Raw genomic sequence first — 18,403 nt, forward strand, 5'->3', positions numbered from 1 at the left:
ATGGAATGTTATTGAATAAAAGTGCTGCTATCACCATCAAATTTCCGCCAATAGAAGCATACCTAGAATATCGGGGGAGGCAGAGTCGTCAAAGATGTAGGCCACCTGTGACCATCTGTAGCGGCGCAACAGCGATGCGGTGGCGTCTGCTAGCGACACTTGCGTCGAGATAGCGTACTCGCTTCGAGAGAAGCTCCGTGAAGCAAGTGACGTTGCCAACGGGATGTGAAAGTGCGATGAATACGAGGTGAGCATCTCCCGTAGTGCAGGTGCGGAATCAGGAGCTACGACGAATGCGAGGACACCTTCGCGCATCATCGCACACACTGCAAGTAAACGAAAAAGGGAATATAAAAAACAATTACTGCTAGCAAAGTTATAATAGATTGAAACACAATAGCTTTATTAATTTTCACATGTCATCTTTACCCTACTCCTCTTTGTCTAAGAAGGACAACAGTTGTGAGCGAAATAGCAACATTCAAATAACCGGTACCATGTTATTTTTGTCGTGACAGTGATAAGGCTGTATCCACTTTTTCATATAGAAAATGGACGTTATTGAAGAAAAATAGTTCAATGCGCATTATATTTCAACAGTTTCTATAACTTACGTTCACGCGTAGCTTGTGCGCCAATCTAGGATGGGAAGCAATATATCAAGATAGAGCTACCAGCATGGAAGCTTTCGAATACGTACGTCTACATGTTTACGCTATTCGTGTTCCGCTTTGCCTAACCTAATCACTGGTCGCCAATCCCACCTGTGACCTGACCGAAGCGAATAGATTTGGATTTGTGATGTCAGCCTGCGCGTCAGGAGGATGGCCGTTTTAAACTGACCGCTGCTGGTCGAGCTGTGTGGTCTTCTTGCAGAAACGTTGGCTTGGTACTCTGTATGGTTTGTTTTATTGGTCAATAAGGGTGATCGGTTGATACTGCTACTCCTTGGTCAACTCTTCTTCGATTTTTGAGGAAAGTAGACTTTAATTGAGGGTACGGAAGGCAAACGACAAAGAATAGAGTGTAAGTGGAATAATAAAGACCCACAGTAATGCGAATTTGAGGCGACTGCCGACTGAGGGTCTACAAGAGGTTTTCCTTGGGTAGCCTTGACCTGCTTAAGGCTTTCAATTTAAAACTTATTTTCTATTCCTTCCAGCGTCTGCAATGCCGGTGCCGTCGCCCGCCTGTGTACAACAGCAGCTGGATGAAAAGAGTAATCGGAATGAGTCTTCTTGGCCATTTATTTTTCCGGACGATGAAGAGGAATCGAGCTGGGCATAGTGGCTTAGTTCGGAGACTTTTTTGCTCTGATTTCTTCTTGTCTCTGATCTCCCAAGCCACAAACAGTCAGTTTGACCTGTGCTTTTCCAAACATTCATTGAAATATTGGAATTGCATCATCGACTTCTACCTTCATCTTTCGAGCCTTCAAACCGGCCGCCCGTTTGAGCCTGCGTTGAAGTCGAAAAGGACGGGCAGCAGAGCTAAACGATCGAAGCTAGATCGGAGGACAAGACCCGGTTCGAAAAGCCAAACCGAACAATACGAAGCAGGAGAGAAAGGTGAACATGAAATGGGTGAGGTAATGTTCAAGGAACACAAAGAAGAAATAATCCTTGATATTAACGTCGTCATGTTTCTCGGAGCCTAGGAGGCGGTCCAGACTGTTTCGGAGGCGTACAGTCTTTTTTGTGACGAATGTTAAGGTACATACGTTATTGCTACATTATGATAGTATTCCTCTGAAAAGTCTAACCTGAGTTTTGCTCTGCAATGAAAATATGACCCGATAAAACTAGACTGCTTAACAGGTGCACTAACGTATATTTCCATCGGGATTTAGTGTCAGCCTGACGGGTGCAATATTTCCTTCTGCTTTATGATATGAAAATGCGAGATGTCTTTACAGTTAACGGAAGAGAATTTCCACATGCTCAAGCCATCCGGGTTTGTGGCATGACATTAATGCGATCACTGTGAGAGATGATTGTTTGTAGGTGATACATTTACGAATACGGATGTGTAACAAACAAGGAACGCGCAAAAGAGATAGAATAGGCGACAGTTGCATATTCCAGCTAGAGTATTTGCCGTCAAGAAGTATTGGAAGTAATTACTGGTATCCGTGAGTGTTCCTAGCCTGTGTGAATTATCAATAAAGATGCTATCAAGGAGAGCGAATGTGTGATGTCCGGCCATGCAGGTTCCTCCATAGAGACATGTTTGTGCGTTTGTTAACAAATTAAACATACTGATGCGTAAATTTTGCCTGGCGTCAAATGAAAGCTGTTTAGTGACGCTCTGGTAATAGTCACTGCTAGAGAGAGACTGCTTGGCTAGTTGTGTATCGGGGAAGAAACGTACCGCAATGCCGGTGGCGTCGGTTTGTTCATTCGTTTTATAGGGCATATCGCGGATCTGCGTAGCAGACTACTCACATATACACACTCGGCTATAATACATACCGCTGAAATGTCTTGTCGGCCGCTGTCAACGTTGTTGGTTACTCTGTGGGCCAACATTAGCTAGAGACCGTGCCACATCGAGCTGAATATTAGCTGGAATGCTCACACTAATTATACTGGGTTGGCTTCATTAGGAATGTTACGAACAGTTGAGTTGTACAAACGGTCAGATGTGCAACCAGTGTGCATTAGAATTTCCAGGCTCGTAACGAGAGTCCACGTGTTGCAACAAGGGGTCAAAGTGCGTCTGTTCAGGCAAAAAAACAGCGCTTACAGACGCTGTGCACGTGAATTTCATTGTCGAATATCTCTAGTACGGTTTCTATTATGCAGCTTTGCTATAGCCAGCAACAGTTGTTACGCGGCAATTCTGCCATATCGTTCCTTGTTGGCTTCGTTTGCGCTTACCCTGTATTGTTGGAAAATAAACGTAATTTGGCGCAACGAAATCAGTTACTTTCATACGTTGAATAAGTAGATCTTTTTTCTTCCCCTGACTTTTACATTAGCAACTCAAGCATCTATGACATATTGTCAAATATATGCCAAAACTACCGTCACAGCGTTAGAAACGTCTGTCTACACATCTAGTAAATCTTTACTGCTCTACCAGGAGCACTACATGAATATGGAGAAATCTTTTCGTGTAGAGAAACCTCTCAAAACTCGCATGCGATCCAAGCATTCTGGTCTCATATAGTACAAACGTTGGCAGGCTGTTTACTCTAACGGGAATAAAAAAAACCAATTATTTTTAAAACAAAATTATTATGGCGATAAACAGTGCGTGGTTTTTACAGTTTGAGTAAAATCAGCTAATAGCTCTTCAGGCTAGCAAAAACCGGCTAGGCTAAACAAAACTTAGATTGTTATAGCCAGTTTCTATGCTTTTTTAGAAAAGTCCGGGAGAAATTTTGGGGTAAACCGGAATATGAGTAATGGATTTTTTATACAGGAGTTGACGGTCGTTGCGGAAAGAAAAATGTTAACTGCGGATTGAGCCGTCATATAAACTCTAGCGATTTGTCCTTAGTCGGTTTTTTGCATTTGTTGGAATCTTTACCCGTGTATTTTTTGTCACTGTTGGCCCGCTCTCTGTCCATAATTTGATTCCCTTAGAATTTTTTTGCATTTAGTGTATTTTAGCAACACTTCAATGAGCTTATACCCACTAATATAGAATGATTATTGGATTTATTAAAAATGATTTGCGTATTGAAGGATGATTTCTTAGAACTGGCTAGTGAAAGACGTAGGTCTTATATTAAAGGTTTCATTGAATGTGATCTTCGGGAACGATACGTCTAGCACAGGCTATAGATTGCGTTGGAAATATGGTATTTTGTTTAGATAAGACCTAGAAACAACTCTTCAATGCTCACTTCAGATCAGCCCTCCTGTATAGTTGACGTGATGGTTTTTATTGTACTGAAATTCAAATCGATTTGATCCACCTATTGAATAGAGTACAACGAGCATCAACTGCGCCGGTATAAGATTCATTAATTCCCGTTCACCTTCCAAGGGAAGATGTCTCTGCCTGGATGGATTTCGAATCCTACTCATTTCACACTTAGTTCCCAGATACGCGGGCCTTTCTATCCCGCGTCATATGGGCACACATATTGGCCCAGCGGTATCCGAACCATAGCTAAGAACCGCGTAACCATCCGTTGTAAATCGTTATTCGGTTCGATGGCACCACAGAAAGGATGAATTGTTTGTTGAGTTTTCCCAATACTCCGTTTTGCAATTATAGCGCATGATCATTTCCGTTCTGCCTCTGTATGACGCCGATAATTGCGGCGCGATCATGTTGCTCTAGGCAGTGTGACTCCCAAGATTTTAAGGCAGCTGTCTTTGACCAGACCCTAGCCGCAGCAGGCATACGGGCAGTACAATGCAATGTACGTCTGCACGCGTAGGTTCAAATGTGTGAGGTTTTCGGGTGTATGCCGAATACAGTGGCCTCTGTCATGATGACGAGCAGCATGCCAGCGTCCTCTGTCCCCTATCTAGCACTAGCGATAACGAAAAGCTTAGTGATGTCCTAGGTTAGTAACGTCAACGCGCGTTTACCACGATCACTACTGACGATACCTCATGCTAGAGTGTAAGAGAAACACTAAGGGTGCTAACATGCAACAGCCAGTCCAGTGATGCCTGTCGGCTCCAATGAGCCGCTGCGAAGAAATCGTAGTAGAGGTCCCAAGTTTTGGGATGTGCCAGCGTGCCCGGCCAACCAATCGTATCAATCGGATGATCTAATCATCTGTACGCTCGACAAGAATGACTCGCACTAGACGAACCTGTGAGACCTGATTAAGTTAAGTTCGTTTTATTTTGGCTTTTGAGCTCAGCAAAGCTCTGTGACATTTCACAGCCAAAGCAGCACTAGGTTCCACGTTAGCACGCAGTAGTTCTGAGCTAGTAGTTCGCCGCGTGTGCTCAAACACTACAGGTATATAGGCTTCAAAGCATTAAAAATTACTAGCTCGAAGGCAATACGATAGTTTTGACTGGATCGTTTCTTCCCTAAACCTCGCACATGTTCTGCACGTATTGCTTCAAAGCAACTTCTCTCGCATATAAATGAAAATATCAGTAAAGATATGCTAATGTTTCAAACGAATAACTTTATACACTGCGTATATAAAAAGTGAGATTTTCATTTTCTTTGCTCGAACACCAGACACTATACCTGTTTCTACTGCCATCCAGTTTTAGATTAAGTTCTTCTATTACTCTATGCAATGTCAAATGATCCAGGCGCCATAATGCTTCGCATCTATACGGATGCGTATATTGTCATAATCTAAGTCATGAGCTAGAACGACTACAGCAGTTGCATTGGAGGTTGTACGTCCTGTCATCACCTCTAAGGGATCATCACGTATCTTTCTAGAAATTCCACTACAGCGTTCTAGTTCGCCTACTTTTGCCGCCATGTAAATACATGGGAGAAACGTTATAACTTCAGAGCACCAAAAAAACAGGAGCAAATCAAAGGAAGACACAGAAACGACATTATAGTAGATGGCAAGGCTATAGCATAGCATAGCGTAGTGGTCGTCGCGACCGCTTCGTAGAAGTTTCAACTGCAGCGGAAGCAGTAGTAGGCAGACGAGTGATCGACTCTTCCTGGGCAAACGTTTATAGGATGGGTCATTTAAACAAAAAAAAAATATGAAGCAAGCAAATATTCTTGGAATGTCACTAGAAATACAGTGGAATTTCATTCATCCTGGGCAATATTATTCAGCGCCATACAAGAAACACACTCGGATATACGCACGTATATACAGGGATAAGTAAGCAGGCAGACAAATACGATGCACAGACAAAACACGGTATTGTCGTAACCGAGGTGGACGAATAGGCCTTTGATCGTGAGAGATAGTTATAGCTGCGTTCCTGCTGTTCCTGCAGCTTCTGTGCAACAGGACTAACAGCAACAGCAAACGCACGTTGTGTCCGCACAACCAAGCGCCGTTTGATTCAATTTCGTTAAAAAAAATAGGCATGCTACCGATCGGAAATGGCAGCGGGCATGGCGACGCTGATGGCTGCGGGACAGGAGTATCAGATATTTGAAGACGATCGCGAGGGGATAAATCAAAACATGTACGAAGAGTATGATTGCACATATGTTGCAACGGTCCTGTACTCCATTTGTTTCAGTTGAGTCAAAAAAAAATGAGACCTAATCTTACGTGAAGACATACATAATGGTAGATAATGTACAGAGAACGACAGTAATCGAACCCAGCTGTTCGCTCGGACATTTTTCTTGCGTTCGACGTGAGCCTGTCCTGGCACCCTGTTATGCAACAAGTACTCTTCTCTGTAGCAGAACCAGCCCCCGCAGCTAATAGAATAATAATAAGAATACTAGCTATTGTTATTACTGAAAACAGTAAAAACTCATGTGTTGCCCCGCACTTTTTTTGTGAGTGTTCTCACAGTAAATGTCCCCGACCTGACGCGAAAAATTTCAAAAAAAAAACGTTTTCCTGTAGCTACTTTCGCGACGTATTCATACTGATCTCCTTTTTCCTTGTGGCGGAGCTCGAATGTGCCTTGTAAACACAGTTTTTTTCTTTCATAATAAAGACACACAAAAAGCACCCCTGGCTAGGAACAGGTGATGGTTGCGTTTCGAAATGGTATTATCAGTATGAAGCGTTCGTTCAAGCAATTCCGGTGTACCGGCTTTAGCTGGCCATCGTTAATCCACTGGACAAGTAAACCGCACAGGGTGGGGCAATGCTACATAGTTGACCGTGTTCACTGTTACCACAAGTGCTGCTACAGCTAAAAGTTACGGTTCGAGACGCGAGTATCCGTGCCAAGAAGCACACAATGGCACACATTTTATTTAGCATTCTGCATGTGCCCGATATCATAGGGTGCTATTTACACTTAAATCTTACGCAGTGACTCGGCTATAGGGTCAATGAACGCTGACATGACAACACTAATAATTAATAGCGTTTTATTTTCTAATAAATCTAAAGAATTAGCTATGCGATAAAAATACTGACATCCGAGGTACTTTTCATGTTTTTGCAACGCACAACAACGTTTTTGGTTTTACGTAACGGAAACCTATTTAAAGATGACACAAAATAAAAGTTCTGTAGCTTAATTTTTAGACGCTGTCAGTATAAATGTAGTCTGATTAGTAAAAATAATGAAAGACTGGACTATTTATTCTGCACCAACTGACCATTGGTCTTTGGGATTGAAATAAACTAACCAACGGTTACAGAAGCCTCTAATTGTGGCTTCGTATTTAGGTGTACCTTCGTAAATAGCACTCAGCGACAGTTAGATGTGCAGATAAATTAGCCCATCAACTTCCATATAATTCATACTCTTCCAATTATTACCGGTATATACAGTACATACCGCTCTAAAAGGTTTCGTATAGCATAAAAATGCAAATTACTATTTGTCTAGATCTATCGTCCTGCTCACTACGGATGCTTAGCAGATACGTCGAAAATGGCCTGCGTCAGTCAAACGATAGGTTCCTGTTCCGGCACATAAAACGCAGTCAGTATACATGGTCCAGCATAACTGGGCCTTATTAGAATCGTTTTAAAGTAGTCGTAGTTGTTAGGAAATTATGACAATTGAATAATCGAGTAAACCTAAATAACATAGAGATAGGAATGCCTAATGCGGAAAGGGCTTCTGTCCAAATTGGTGTGCTTAAAAACAACTATCAATTTTAATTGTATTCTAAATTAATACACAATATTATTAACGCGTATCTATATATGGATTCTGATGCATGGCGTTGCAACGGCTGCTAGGACATTCGATTGCGACGTTAGGTTAAAAACGATACGTAGACACAAACGTGTTTATCACGTAAAGACGTGTACCACTAAACTTCCGATACGTGCTGATGTAAGTTTTTCGATCTGGGCAATATATATTAAATCGTCCGTAGCGTGCGTACTGCCAACCGTCTGAAGCAGTGCCCAACGGCTTATATACCGGACGTAAAACATCGAAATATAAGACATTCTCCATATACGAATAGTATATTCGTATGGTGAGGAAATGGGAAAAGTTACAATAGGCCCATCGCCCGTGAAAGCACACTTTTTGAAAGAAGTTTATTGTCTGATGAAATTGAATTCGATATATTCGCATTATCCTAAATGCATAAGTTCCAATTGGTGTTTGACTAGTCTCGTCGATGTCTGTCATAAACGACCCCTATGGATATCTTCGTTGCATTTTCATTTCAAGATTTACAAAACACTGATGTCTCGAAGCACATAAATTATGTGTCAATGCGGTGGCAGTTACGTGACATTTTTGCGACGGACGACGACAGCAGGAATTACGGCCGTGGCCTAAAGGAGGCTGGAATGGTCGAACAGATCAATACCGCTATGGATATATCGTTACTGTTAGAGAAAAGGAAAATAAATGAATAAAGGTACGATTCCGGGGGAAAAAAGAATAAAATTGTCAGAGGAGGGTTTACGAGTAACCGGTTTGCTTTGAGTAGCCCTTTAAAGAAGTACAAAGAACACTGACCGACCCGATACATTTCTGGAACCACCGACGCCACGCAAGTGCCTACTATTTCTATTCTATATATACTATTCTACAGTGACTATTCCAAATTCTCTATATTATGATTACGGCCTTGGCCTTGTACATGATGATTCAATATGTACTACTTGTGGATAAGTCCCCTGCTAAGAAACGTACAGGAGAAGCCTTCAGGATGAGTGGCTGAGATGGAAAGGGTTACTTTATAATAATTTTTTTGCCCGACAGTATAGTGAAATTCAAAACAGCTTTCCATAAGAGAATTTAATGGCACCTGAAACAAATGGTCTGTTCTAAGTTTCTAAAACATTCAGTGACATGATAAATGTAGACTGCGAATCTAGGCCAAAACATTATAATATAAACACCTGAAGAAGGCGAACGACTTCATAACATGATCACGATGTATGATAATACCTGACTTTATTTGAATTTAACGGCAGACCTGAAAAGTTCTTCCGGATTCCGGCCCAGACCTCTACCAAGTTGCAATTTTTCGGATTCATGCAGCATGGTCTGGGGGGCGAGCTAATTAAAACAAGAGGCGAAGTCCATAAAAGGGGTTTATGGATAAATCGTCTTTATATATACTTCTTTCATTTAGCCTGAGACTCGTTTTTTTGCCTAAATGGTGGATGAACGCCACGGAAAACTGAGGCACTAACTCTAGCAGAAGAATGTTAGCCTCAACCAAAAGCTTGCATTATATGAAATCAAATAAAACTTATTTCCTGATCGACCTAATCCTTACATGCACTTCATACATGGTTATTTATACACATATAACAAGGGTATAGTATTGCCATTTACGTGCTAAAGAGCACCCCATACCTTTCATGTTGATTTGTACGAAATCGGCGTTACTCAATCTCATCGCGACAAGCCGAGTGTCAAAGAGCGAGCTGTCAAAGTTCTTCACTGCATATCGCAAAATGTTCTCATAGACTTCTTGATTCGGCAGTAAAATCGTACCTGTAATTACAGATAATAAAGATTAGTATTCTACGTACCGGTGGCTCACTACGAGGAGATAATCAAATTATTTATAAAAAGGCTCGTTATCACATTTAGCGTATGTCCTTTTTTTTTTTTAACCTTCTAATAATTTGGGGGAGTGCCCTGGACCGACGTTCAGGTCTGTAAGGATGGTCCTAGCTTAGATATAAAATATATAAAAGACATATATGCAAGTATTACAAACTATCTAAGGGCAACAAAAAGTACTGGCCAGAAGGCATGCCTTCTAGCTAAACACTGTTCTTGTTTGTGACTGCTAAGATATCGCCAAAACTTTTACGGGGTGATGCCATAGTTAGAAATATTAATGTTTGAAACGGAAGGACCTATAATGTAGTTTCTGGAAGAAATGTTGCGCACATTTCTCTCACATCGGATGCGAGCGTCTTTGATGAACTAGATGATTACGGTAGGTATAATCTTATTCTCCTAACGTCTGTTTATTAACTAGCTCCTGGCTAGGATCAGCGAAGTAGTTTTAGCGTTGAGCGGCCTGTTTGATGTTGATTTCCACAATCTTTCGGGCTTTTCCTGACCTACGAACAAACAGCAGAAGGTGTTCACAGGGTCGTTCTCCTGCCTAGAGCTCTTGCTGCTTTCGGTGCGTCTGCCCTAAGAATACGATGCGAAGGCATTATTCCAAATGTACGTTTTGTTCGACCTACACAGCCTACGTCCAACGGTTCTTATATCATCTAGCAGTTACACAAATAAGCAGATACCCTGCCATGAAATGATGACGTAGCCTCGCCGTCGAATCTTCTAGGAGGGGCGAATTGACTTACAGCAGCAAAAAAATAGATAGGCACGATACTGACGGTAATGGCAATGGTGGCGCCAGTAGTATAGGTCGTGTATGCTACGCTGAATCGAGAGATAATCACATAAGTGATAGAAACGATATAAAGAAGAAAAATAGGGACAGCAGTAATCGTACCGATCACACGAGATAGCTGTGATAATAGCTGTTTAGCCCATAGACGCTGTAATTAATAAGATCGTATACATGGTGCATTCTAGTGTATTTGAGCTAACCCTTGCAATTACGGGAGACGAATGGAAGTAAGAAAGGGCAACGGGTTTGCAAAAAAAGCTTTGGTCGTAGAAAAACGCCTGTAGTCCTATGTGATCGAAATACGGAAAAGCAGAGAAGATACGGAAAAGCTACTAGTGGCCACCTACTGTACAAATATCGCAGTAACGATCTTGTTAGTCGTAACAAGCATATTCAAGCTGCTCAACTAGGCCTATCGTCCTGTCTTCTCTGTACTCCAGAGGCAGCGTTAGACGATAGAAGAAGACAGAAACCCTTTGCAATTACCATGGCGGTAGCGAGTGTTAGGCCGGCCTAGGCCGGAACTCGTGGGCTTTGACAAGCACAAGGTTGAACCACTTCGCAAGTCTGCCTCAGCCAGTAAGGCCAACGACGGCAGCCCTTCCGGAGCAACCTGTTAGTTCCATGATATATAGCCACATAATATTTAGAGATTTTGCGCTCTCAAGTTGTGGTGAGCTATGTGCGACACAGGCTTGAATTCCAAAGAAATATCCACTTGATAAAATCTCTATGCCCAGCCTTCGTACGGCACTCTGAAGGGTACATAAACTCAAATTCAAATTTGGGGAGGAGTAGCTAGCGCATTAGAGAGAAAACTTCCTTTCAAAAAAACTTTGTGGTCAGAAATAAAATGTATCGAACGAAAAGCTCTATAAGTACACTTAAACGATGTCAGTCGGTAGCTGTCTATGTTTATTCTAATCGCTTACGGGAAGTGTATTAGGTCCCGTATAAATAAATCCCGTAAAATAAACAAATTCAAAATATTATGCTCATTTGTTATCTCAAGTATCCAAGTTTAGGCTATAGGCCTAACTTTATATATTTTACTTCCACATTATCTTCTTCCTGATTATCTTAACGTATACTAATGAGTTTGATCGACTGGCCTTTTCCAAGAAGAATAGCTGTTTGTTATTGTTTGTGTAGCCGCAATCGAGTGTTACCGAAGATCTACAAATACAAAGATATATAAAGCCCATCGTATAAGAGACAAGCAGATGTACATATATAATACGTACAGTGGCTACTGTGATGTACATGTTTCGATTCAGTTTATAGTGTCATTTGTTAGTTAAATTTCTCACTGAGTCAGTGTTTCTTCGTCAGTGGCTGCAATTATACTTAAATAGGGACTAACTATATTAGCCCGGCAATTTCCCGATATCTGCCCATGACAGCTAAAAGATGCCCCATACAGCTCTCCCAACTCGGAGCAGCTGTTCTCCATGGCCCCGACAAAGCGCCCATGGCAAACGAGCATCTGTAGCCACAACCAGAGGTTCATAGCCAGCAATTCGCAGCCGTTCAAAGGCTGAATACTACGTGGTGGGTCCAAAACTATAGAGTTCGTGCGTGGACAAAAAATGACATCATTAAAGCCGGTGGCCTGCGCTCTGGTAAAGCGGAGCATTGTCACACTGCTCCGAAGCCTGCAGAGGCGGCGAAGTGGAAAGAGGCGGTATATTCACAGTGGCACAAAGAGATTCTACGCTGCTGCGAAGGAGCAGTATCGACGGTTCTAAGGAGGATGATAGTTCCAAGAGGCTTAATTAACCAAGAGGTTTGAAGCATCGTTCAGCGCAATGAGGGCTCTGAATGCCCATGGAACCTGTAACCTCTGGACCGAAGCCGTCGAGATAAATAGAAGGATAGAGGCTAGGTGTTGTTGATATAGCTAGGCAGAAAAAGGAAGACTGGGATACAACCTGGGTTCGGCGCGTTTCGTCATGGTTTACAATGAACGTGGAAACATTGAGAAATGCTATGAGTCGCGTACGTATATTGAGCTACAAGTGAAGACATTTGAAGGATGTTTGATATTTTTTCGTATCGTGTAAGCAGAAAATATCTCGCGCATAGCAAGGTGTTTACACAGGCCAATCAAACATGAAGACACGGGTGAAGACAGATCCACGCACTGAAATTACTCCATCCCTCTTAACATCATATTTGTATTATATTAATAGCCTATGTAGGTCTCATGCACCAATGATTTTAAAGTTTCATTAAAGGATTCACATTTAAAATTATGCGATATGTTACGCATGCCTATTGAACCTCACTTATTTATATTATCACTTATCGCTCAAGCTGAAACACAAAACTTAGCTGCAAAAACTTTCAATTGTCTCTATTAATTTTGAGCTTAAAAATCACTATAGAAAATTTGTAAAATTATAGGTCTTACGATACACGTTATTTTTTTTTGTAGTATAACGTGTTGTAACTAAACCTACTTTGTAAAGGTATTGTTATCGCAGATTGTTATCGCAAAGACAAATATTTTCAACTGTGACGCTTTAGCCCATGATTTTGTGTGAAGTAATTTTAGACCAAAGTTTTAACACAGAAGTGTGTCGAAGGGATGTGTCGCTAGTCTTTTTTTATCTAGAGATATTGTTAATGAGGCTAAAGCCATGTATTTAAGGGTCGAGTTCTTCCACGCGTATAGATCACGCATGCCATCTCATATGCCCAAGAAGTGTTATATGTATGTATGGTAACCACAAAGCAAGCCATTCCGTCATTGCTCGTTCGCTTTGATGTTTGCAGAGGTGCAGGAGTTTGGTGCGCTCTCGGCGCCAGTCGAGGGTGAACACGAACAAAATGCTAAGCGATAAGCTCTGGCCGAACATCGAAGAAAAGCTTTCGACAGTTCAGTCTAGCTTCGTAATGTTATCGCCTTTAGCCTCCGAACATCCGACCCAACTTCACGACCTAACGCCCTTGCTTATGCCTCTGCTGGTGAAATGGTGCTCATGCTGTCGTGACCGCCGCCCGTTTCGTCGACAGAAAAAAGAGAGAGATAGAGACAACGAGCCCGCTTGCTTGAACGTTACTTGCGCGCTGCGGGGTGGTTGGGATGACCAACTATAACCCGATTATCTACGGCCTACTGCTGGCAAACAGGCTACAAGGCCACGCAAGCAATCAGGAACGTCTACGACAAGCGTTAATATATTCAACGTTAACGGTTCTATGTTTTTCTTCCCCATCGTCGTCGCTGGACTGCTGCTCAAGGGAGGGCGGGGTAGTGCAAAGGACGGTGCTGGACTCAGTGAGAACACGGCAGCACTGTAAGGGATAAAAAACGGGGTCAGGGCAGAACAGAGATGAATAGGGGATTGGTGACTAAAACCGAAGCAGCTCGGCAGGTAAGCTCGTGCACCGGGCGTCAGCCTCAAGTCTCCAACCGGCTCGCCACTACTCAGGCAAGCAGCTAGTCTGCTTCCATAGGATGGCACGAAGATTTCAAAATTTTAACGACCTGTCTCATTAAGTTCAGCCCAACGGAGCGAATTTATCCCCATTCACTATTCGACCACCCTTTGCGAGTAGCAGAGTGAGATACGCTTACAGGGAGCGGGCCGCAGCGTGCGAGCAGGCGACCGACAGGGTTCTTAGTCCTTAGCTTTTAACCTTAACGTAGCCCGTTTTTTGAAAGAATAAAGGCCTCTTCCGCTGTCGTTGTCGTCGTCACGATCGCTGCTGCTGTTCCCACCAGCGTTGCTCCTAATTCTGACGGTGCAGTCCCCGCCATCGCCAAGCCGTACGTTTAAGCCATTCAAGGGAACTAGGCTTAAGTTTTTAGTGGCCTAGAGGCCAATCCCCACTGCGAACCATTGTTTTTCCTTGGGACGACTAAAGGACTAGCGTCCGTGTTTTTTGGCGACCGCGCGCGGTCATGCTGCTATGTTTGTAGATGTACGTCCTCTATAAACTCTTCTTTGTTAGTAAAATCATGTGGGTGTCTCCACGGCATCTGGGCGAATCGTCGGATACAAAACCAAGGCGCAGCTGTATATATGCCAGACAAGCTTCCTAGTTATAGAAGTTAAGTTGCAAGAAAATAGTTCTGACAACAGGAAATATTATGGAGGAAAAGGCTTGGCTTGAGCTGGTGACTAGCCTTGCTAGATTCTACTCCTTTGTCAATGGCTGGCCGTTTTTGTAAAACGGCAATCCCCGTGATCTGAACTACATTCCCACTCACTCGGATTCTTTACCTCTTTACGGCTGTCAAATGCTGCAACGTCGTCCGACCGACGCTTCTTCGCATTCGGGTTTTCGTATTCCGTATCCATGCATCAGGAAAATTCGGCGCCGCGCGGCTAAGGCAGCAAAAGCCTTATTCAGAATTCTGTATTTTAAAAGGCAGTGGACGAAAGATATTCAGGCTTGAATAGGAGAAGGACGGACAAGAGGAAAAAGCGCAAACAAGCAACGCACAATTCACGAGACGACTAAGACTATGTCCTTCCTCCAGCCTCTCGTCCCCTGGGACAGAACGAGTGAGAAGACCCCGTCGCTGCGGTGGCAGATGTCGCTACTGACCGAATCGCGATTGGTGCCTTTGCCTGGCTACCGCCACCGAACGACATTTGACTTGCTAATCGCCGCCGCCGCGGGCGTACTGGCTACAAGCAGACCCAACCAGACCAGTATAGAGTACGCTCGGCCTAGCCAACATATAAGACTGCACGGAGCAAGCCAGTCTCGTTGCCGGTCACGGACCACAGCACATATAGCCCACACGAGTATGCAGCACCGTTATACTCATACGGTTACATAGACTCTCGTAGCGACACGGGCAAGCACCAGTAACCGCTGCTATTGCAAGCGCTCTTGTTGCTGCTTCAAGGGGTGGAACCGACTGAGAATATCTCGAAGTAGCGCTGTACCTGGTAATAAAGGCTACAGGCATGAATTCTGCGGATGAGCGGGCAGCCTGCAGATGGCGGGATTTAGCGGCCAGGATTTACATCCAGAAGAGTCCTTAAGAGACAACCTGGCAGAAACCAGAGCGGGACAGAGAGCCCATGGCGGCAGTAGCATGGGCGAAAAAAGGCGAATGGCCGAACAAACACTCGTGCGGACGGACTAGTAAGCGAACTAGCGATGCTGCCGCGGCCGTAACAGAGGCACGTGCGGTTCATGCTTGGCCGAGGACTAAGAACGAAGGAAGTAGTGAAGGCCTGCTGAGGTAGCTAAGTACGAGGAGAGTCGAGGCTCCTTTGAGTCCGCGTCTGGATGAACTTCAGTCGACGTTTGCAACCGCCGTCTGCATAAGCGAGCAAGACAGCACAAATTCAAACAGCTAAGCGACCGCAGCAAAAGCAAGGGAAAGAAAGACTGAGAATTACTTAAACGTTCCATCAAATTTTCTAACTAATCTACATGTATAATAGGAATTTTCGCGAGAACGCTTCTGCTGAAGAGCAGCACGTTAGCACTAGGTTTACGGCCAAATCTTAAAATCAGGCTGCTTATACAGTATATATTAATGTTTGTGGCATTCCATGTAACGGTTATGCAAAGAAGGCTAGAGACACTAGCTTATCTTTAATGCAGCTAACTGGCACTCGTGCATTATTCATTTAGGTGCTAGAATTTGTGCAAGTCTTATAACGTTTGATGGCAAAGAACATACTTGAACAGTAGGGACCATTTGGCCGTAAGATCAGAGTCGAGACCTTTTAGCGGTAAACTGCTGTGTCTTACCCATGCGCCCGTTTCAACAATATAGTATAAGAAAGATTATTTAGCCTACGTTTAGTCCGGGTTAAAAAAAACGGCATAAGTACTAGAGTATTAAAAATGAAACCAAGCTACTGTTGTGATGTGGCAGGTATGTAAACTAAGACAAAAAACTATAACACGAAGACATGATCTCTTTTTTTGGGTGGATTAAGACATATGTATCCGTGATCCGTTATCAAATACGCTACTAATATGCGCTAAATTATTGCGCCCAATCTGATTACTAAACTTTAATACCAGTGGCTTATAAATAAGAATGATTAACTCGTACGTAAATAGTAAACGATAGCGTTCTGCAAATTTGGATATTCGCAAATCTGTGGACAGAAAGCAGAGATCAGAGTACATCCCTTTCGTTATACTCTGAAAGCTGATTTCGTTAGTTGTTGCATATCCTGCCAGGTATATTTAGCTTTGTAGCATAGAGACGCATATCCTTATTTCCACAAGCTACTCAGGCAGCATAGGTCGAACGTTTAGTCTGTTACTGTCTAATAGTTCTGCCTTAGAGTATCTATTTCGAAGAGGACGAGAGGTACAGGGGATCGTGGTGAAGGTAAGTCAAAGAGAGGAATGGTCTAGCAGGGAAAACGTGCTCGTTGTTTCAGTTCCCCAGGACATACAGATACAAAGTTAACCTACAAGACCACACTGCATTCGAGATTTGCGTGTACTGCATGTACTACTAGCTTCGAAGATCCGATTAAACTAGAACATCCAACACAATGATCCGATGCTCACTGCTGTGTTAATCCTGGAGGTCCGTTGTCTTTCGTTCGCGAGCTTCAGCCCATAGTGGGGCGGCTACTTCGCTCGTTCCACTGAGGTTAGGTTGGCAATCCATTTTAGGGAATTAGTCAGTAGCGCTGAAGTCGCCGAAGGAACTAGTCCGCATATCAGTGACGAAAACAAAACTTAAGAAAGGTTGTTTAAGTAGAATTGCCTAGAAAGAGCTTAGATCGCTTACGGAATTCCATGAAGCGAACCGTCGACATCAATATAAAGGCGCGTTCAACTGGCTGGACGGGTCTTTCATATTGACGAGCATAAAATCATCAAGTTACAGACACAGGCACATATGCGCCTAGGTATGTATAGAATGAATGCACCATAGGGATATAGTTTAGTATAGTCTATCTTAATGAAATAAATCTTAGAAATCTGCAAAAACTTCTGTACTTGTTAGTGCAATGATATGTTGTGTGCCGTCAAAGGGCTTGGACACACAATTACGCTAATGGGTGCGCACGTATATATACCTCCTGTATCCTGCCGATGCAAAGTTGTTCTCTCTAATCTGTCATTCTATATGGCATTGCTATGTGCTTTATGAAGTCTGTTCGGCTGAGTTTGGCGGTCAATTGACCGTTTGTTTCCTCGTCGAAGTCTAGTAGTATGTAAAAAGTACCTATTATTTTGTATGTGACAGATAACTATCTGCCTGTAGTACTACTATCGTCTACAGCAATTACGTGCAAACTAAAACAATCCTATGTAACTTAATAAGCGGCGGTTATAATAATGCGAATAGGGGGGTCGCCGTCCTTTCAGTACTGCATCGTAAAGCATTGTTGCTTTCCAGTGGCCTAACGCACAGAACCGACCGGTGACTGTGGGAAGGAAAAAGGCTGCGGAGAGCGAAAGGAAAATCAATAGAAAACGCTGCATCTAAAAAAATAAAAAAGCACCTTTCTTTCAAAGGTTCCGACACTGTCCTACTGCAGCGGAAGGTCATTTAGTGAAGTAACTTGGTATCATGTACAAATCCCGAAAAAGACGGCAGGGCTAAGCGTAGAGATTTAAAAAGCGGCCATACAGAAACATGCATTCGCGTATGCTCACACACAAAGAGAGTGCATTAAAGTAATAGAACTCGATCTGTCGCTCACAGCACAGCGCCTGGTCTTTCTGCATTAGTCAGCCTGTCGGGACTATTGACTCTGAAGTCAACCGTCGCCATACAACTATCATAACAAAACAGCCAACGCTGCTCAGAAACAGTCAATATCCCTACCACGCGGAAAGTAGCGGAGACTAGCTGCCGCAAAGTCGAGATGACTACTAATAATCCTGGCTGTTGTGTTCGTGACCCAAGTGAACATAAGGGAAGACTGGAGGGTGACTGGGGGACATAGGGAAGCACAACGAAGAAATGTGGGCTGTGCGTGTGAGATGTACAAGGATCAACCGCAGCCCATGCCTGCTGTTATCGCGGTATATGTGTCATATTTCCTAC

At 43.2% G+C, this 18,403-nt stretch overlaps 1 protein-coding gene across 2 annotated transcripts in view; it reads right to left on the minus strand.

Annotated features, from left to right (window-relative positions):
• The window catches only part of LOC111255360 (glutamate receptor-like), a 107,858-nt gene that overhangs the window by 26,859 nt on the left and 62,596 nt on the right, over positions 1-18,403 (minus strand). For both annotated transcript variants that reach the window (XM_022817261.2, XM_086978200.1), the window contains exons 2-3: positions 9,381-9,521; positions 63-326 (exon numbers count right to left, since the gene is read on the minus strand). In XM_022817261.2, the coding sequence (XP_022672996.1) occupies positions 63-326; positions 9,381-9,521 (405 nt within the window). The remainder of the gene's footprint in view (positions 1-62; positions 327-9,380; positions 9,522-18,403) is intronic.

Source organism: Varroa destructor, unplaced genomic scaffold, assembly GCF_002443255.2.
Source record: "Varroa destructor unplaced genomic scaffold, Vdes_3.0 BEIS01000001.1, whole genome shotgun sequence".
NCBI lineage: Eukaryota > Metazoa > Arthropoda > Arachnida > Mesostigmata > Varroidae > Varroa > Varroa destructor.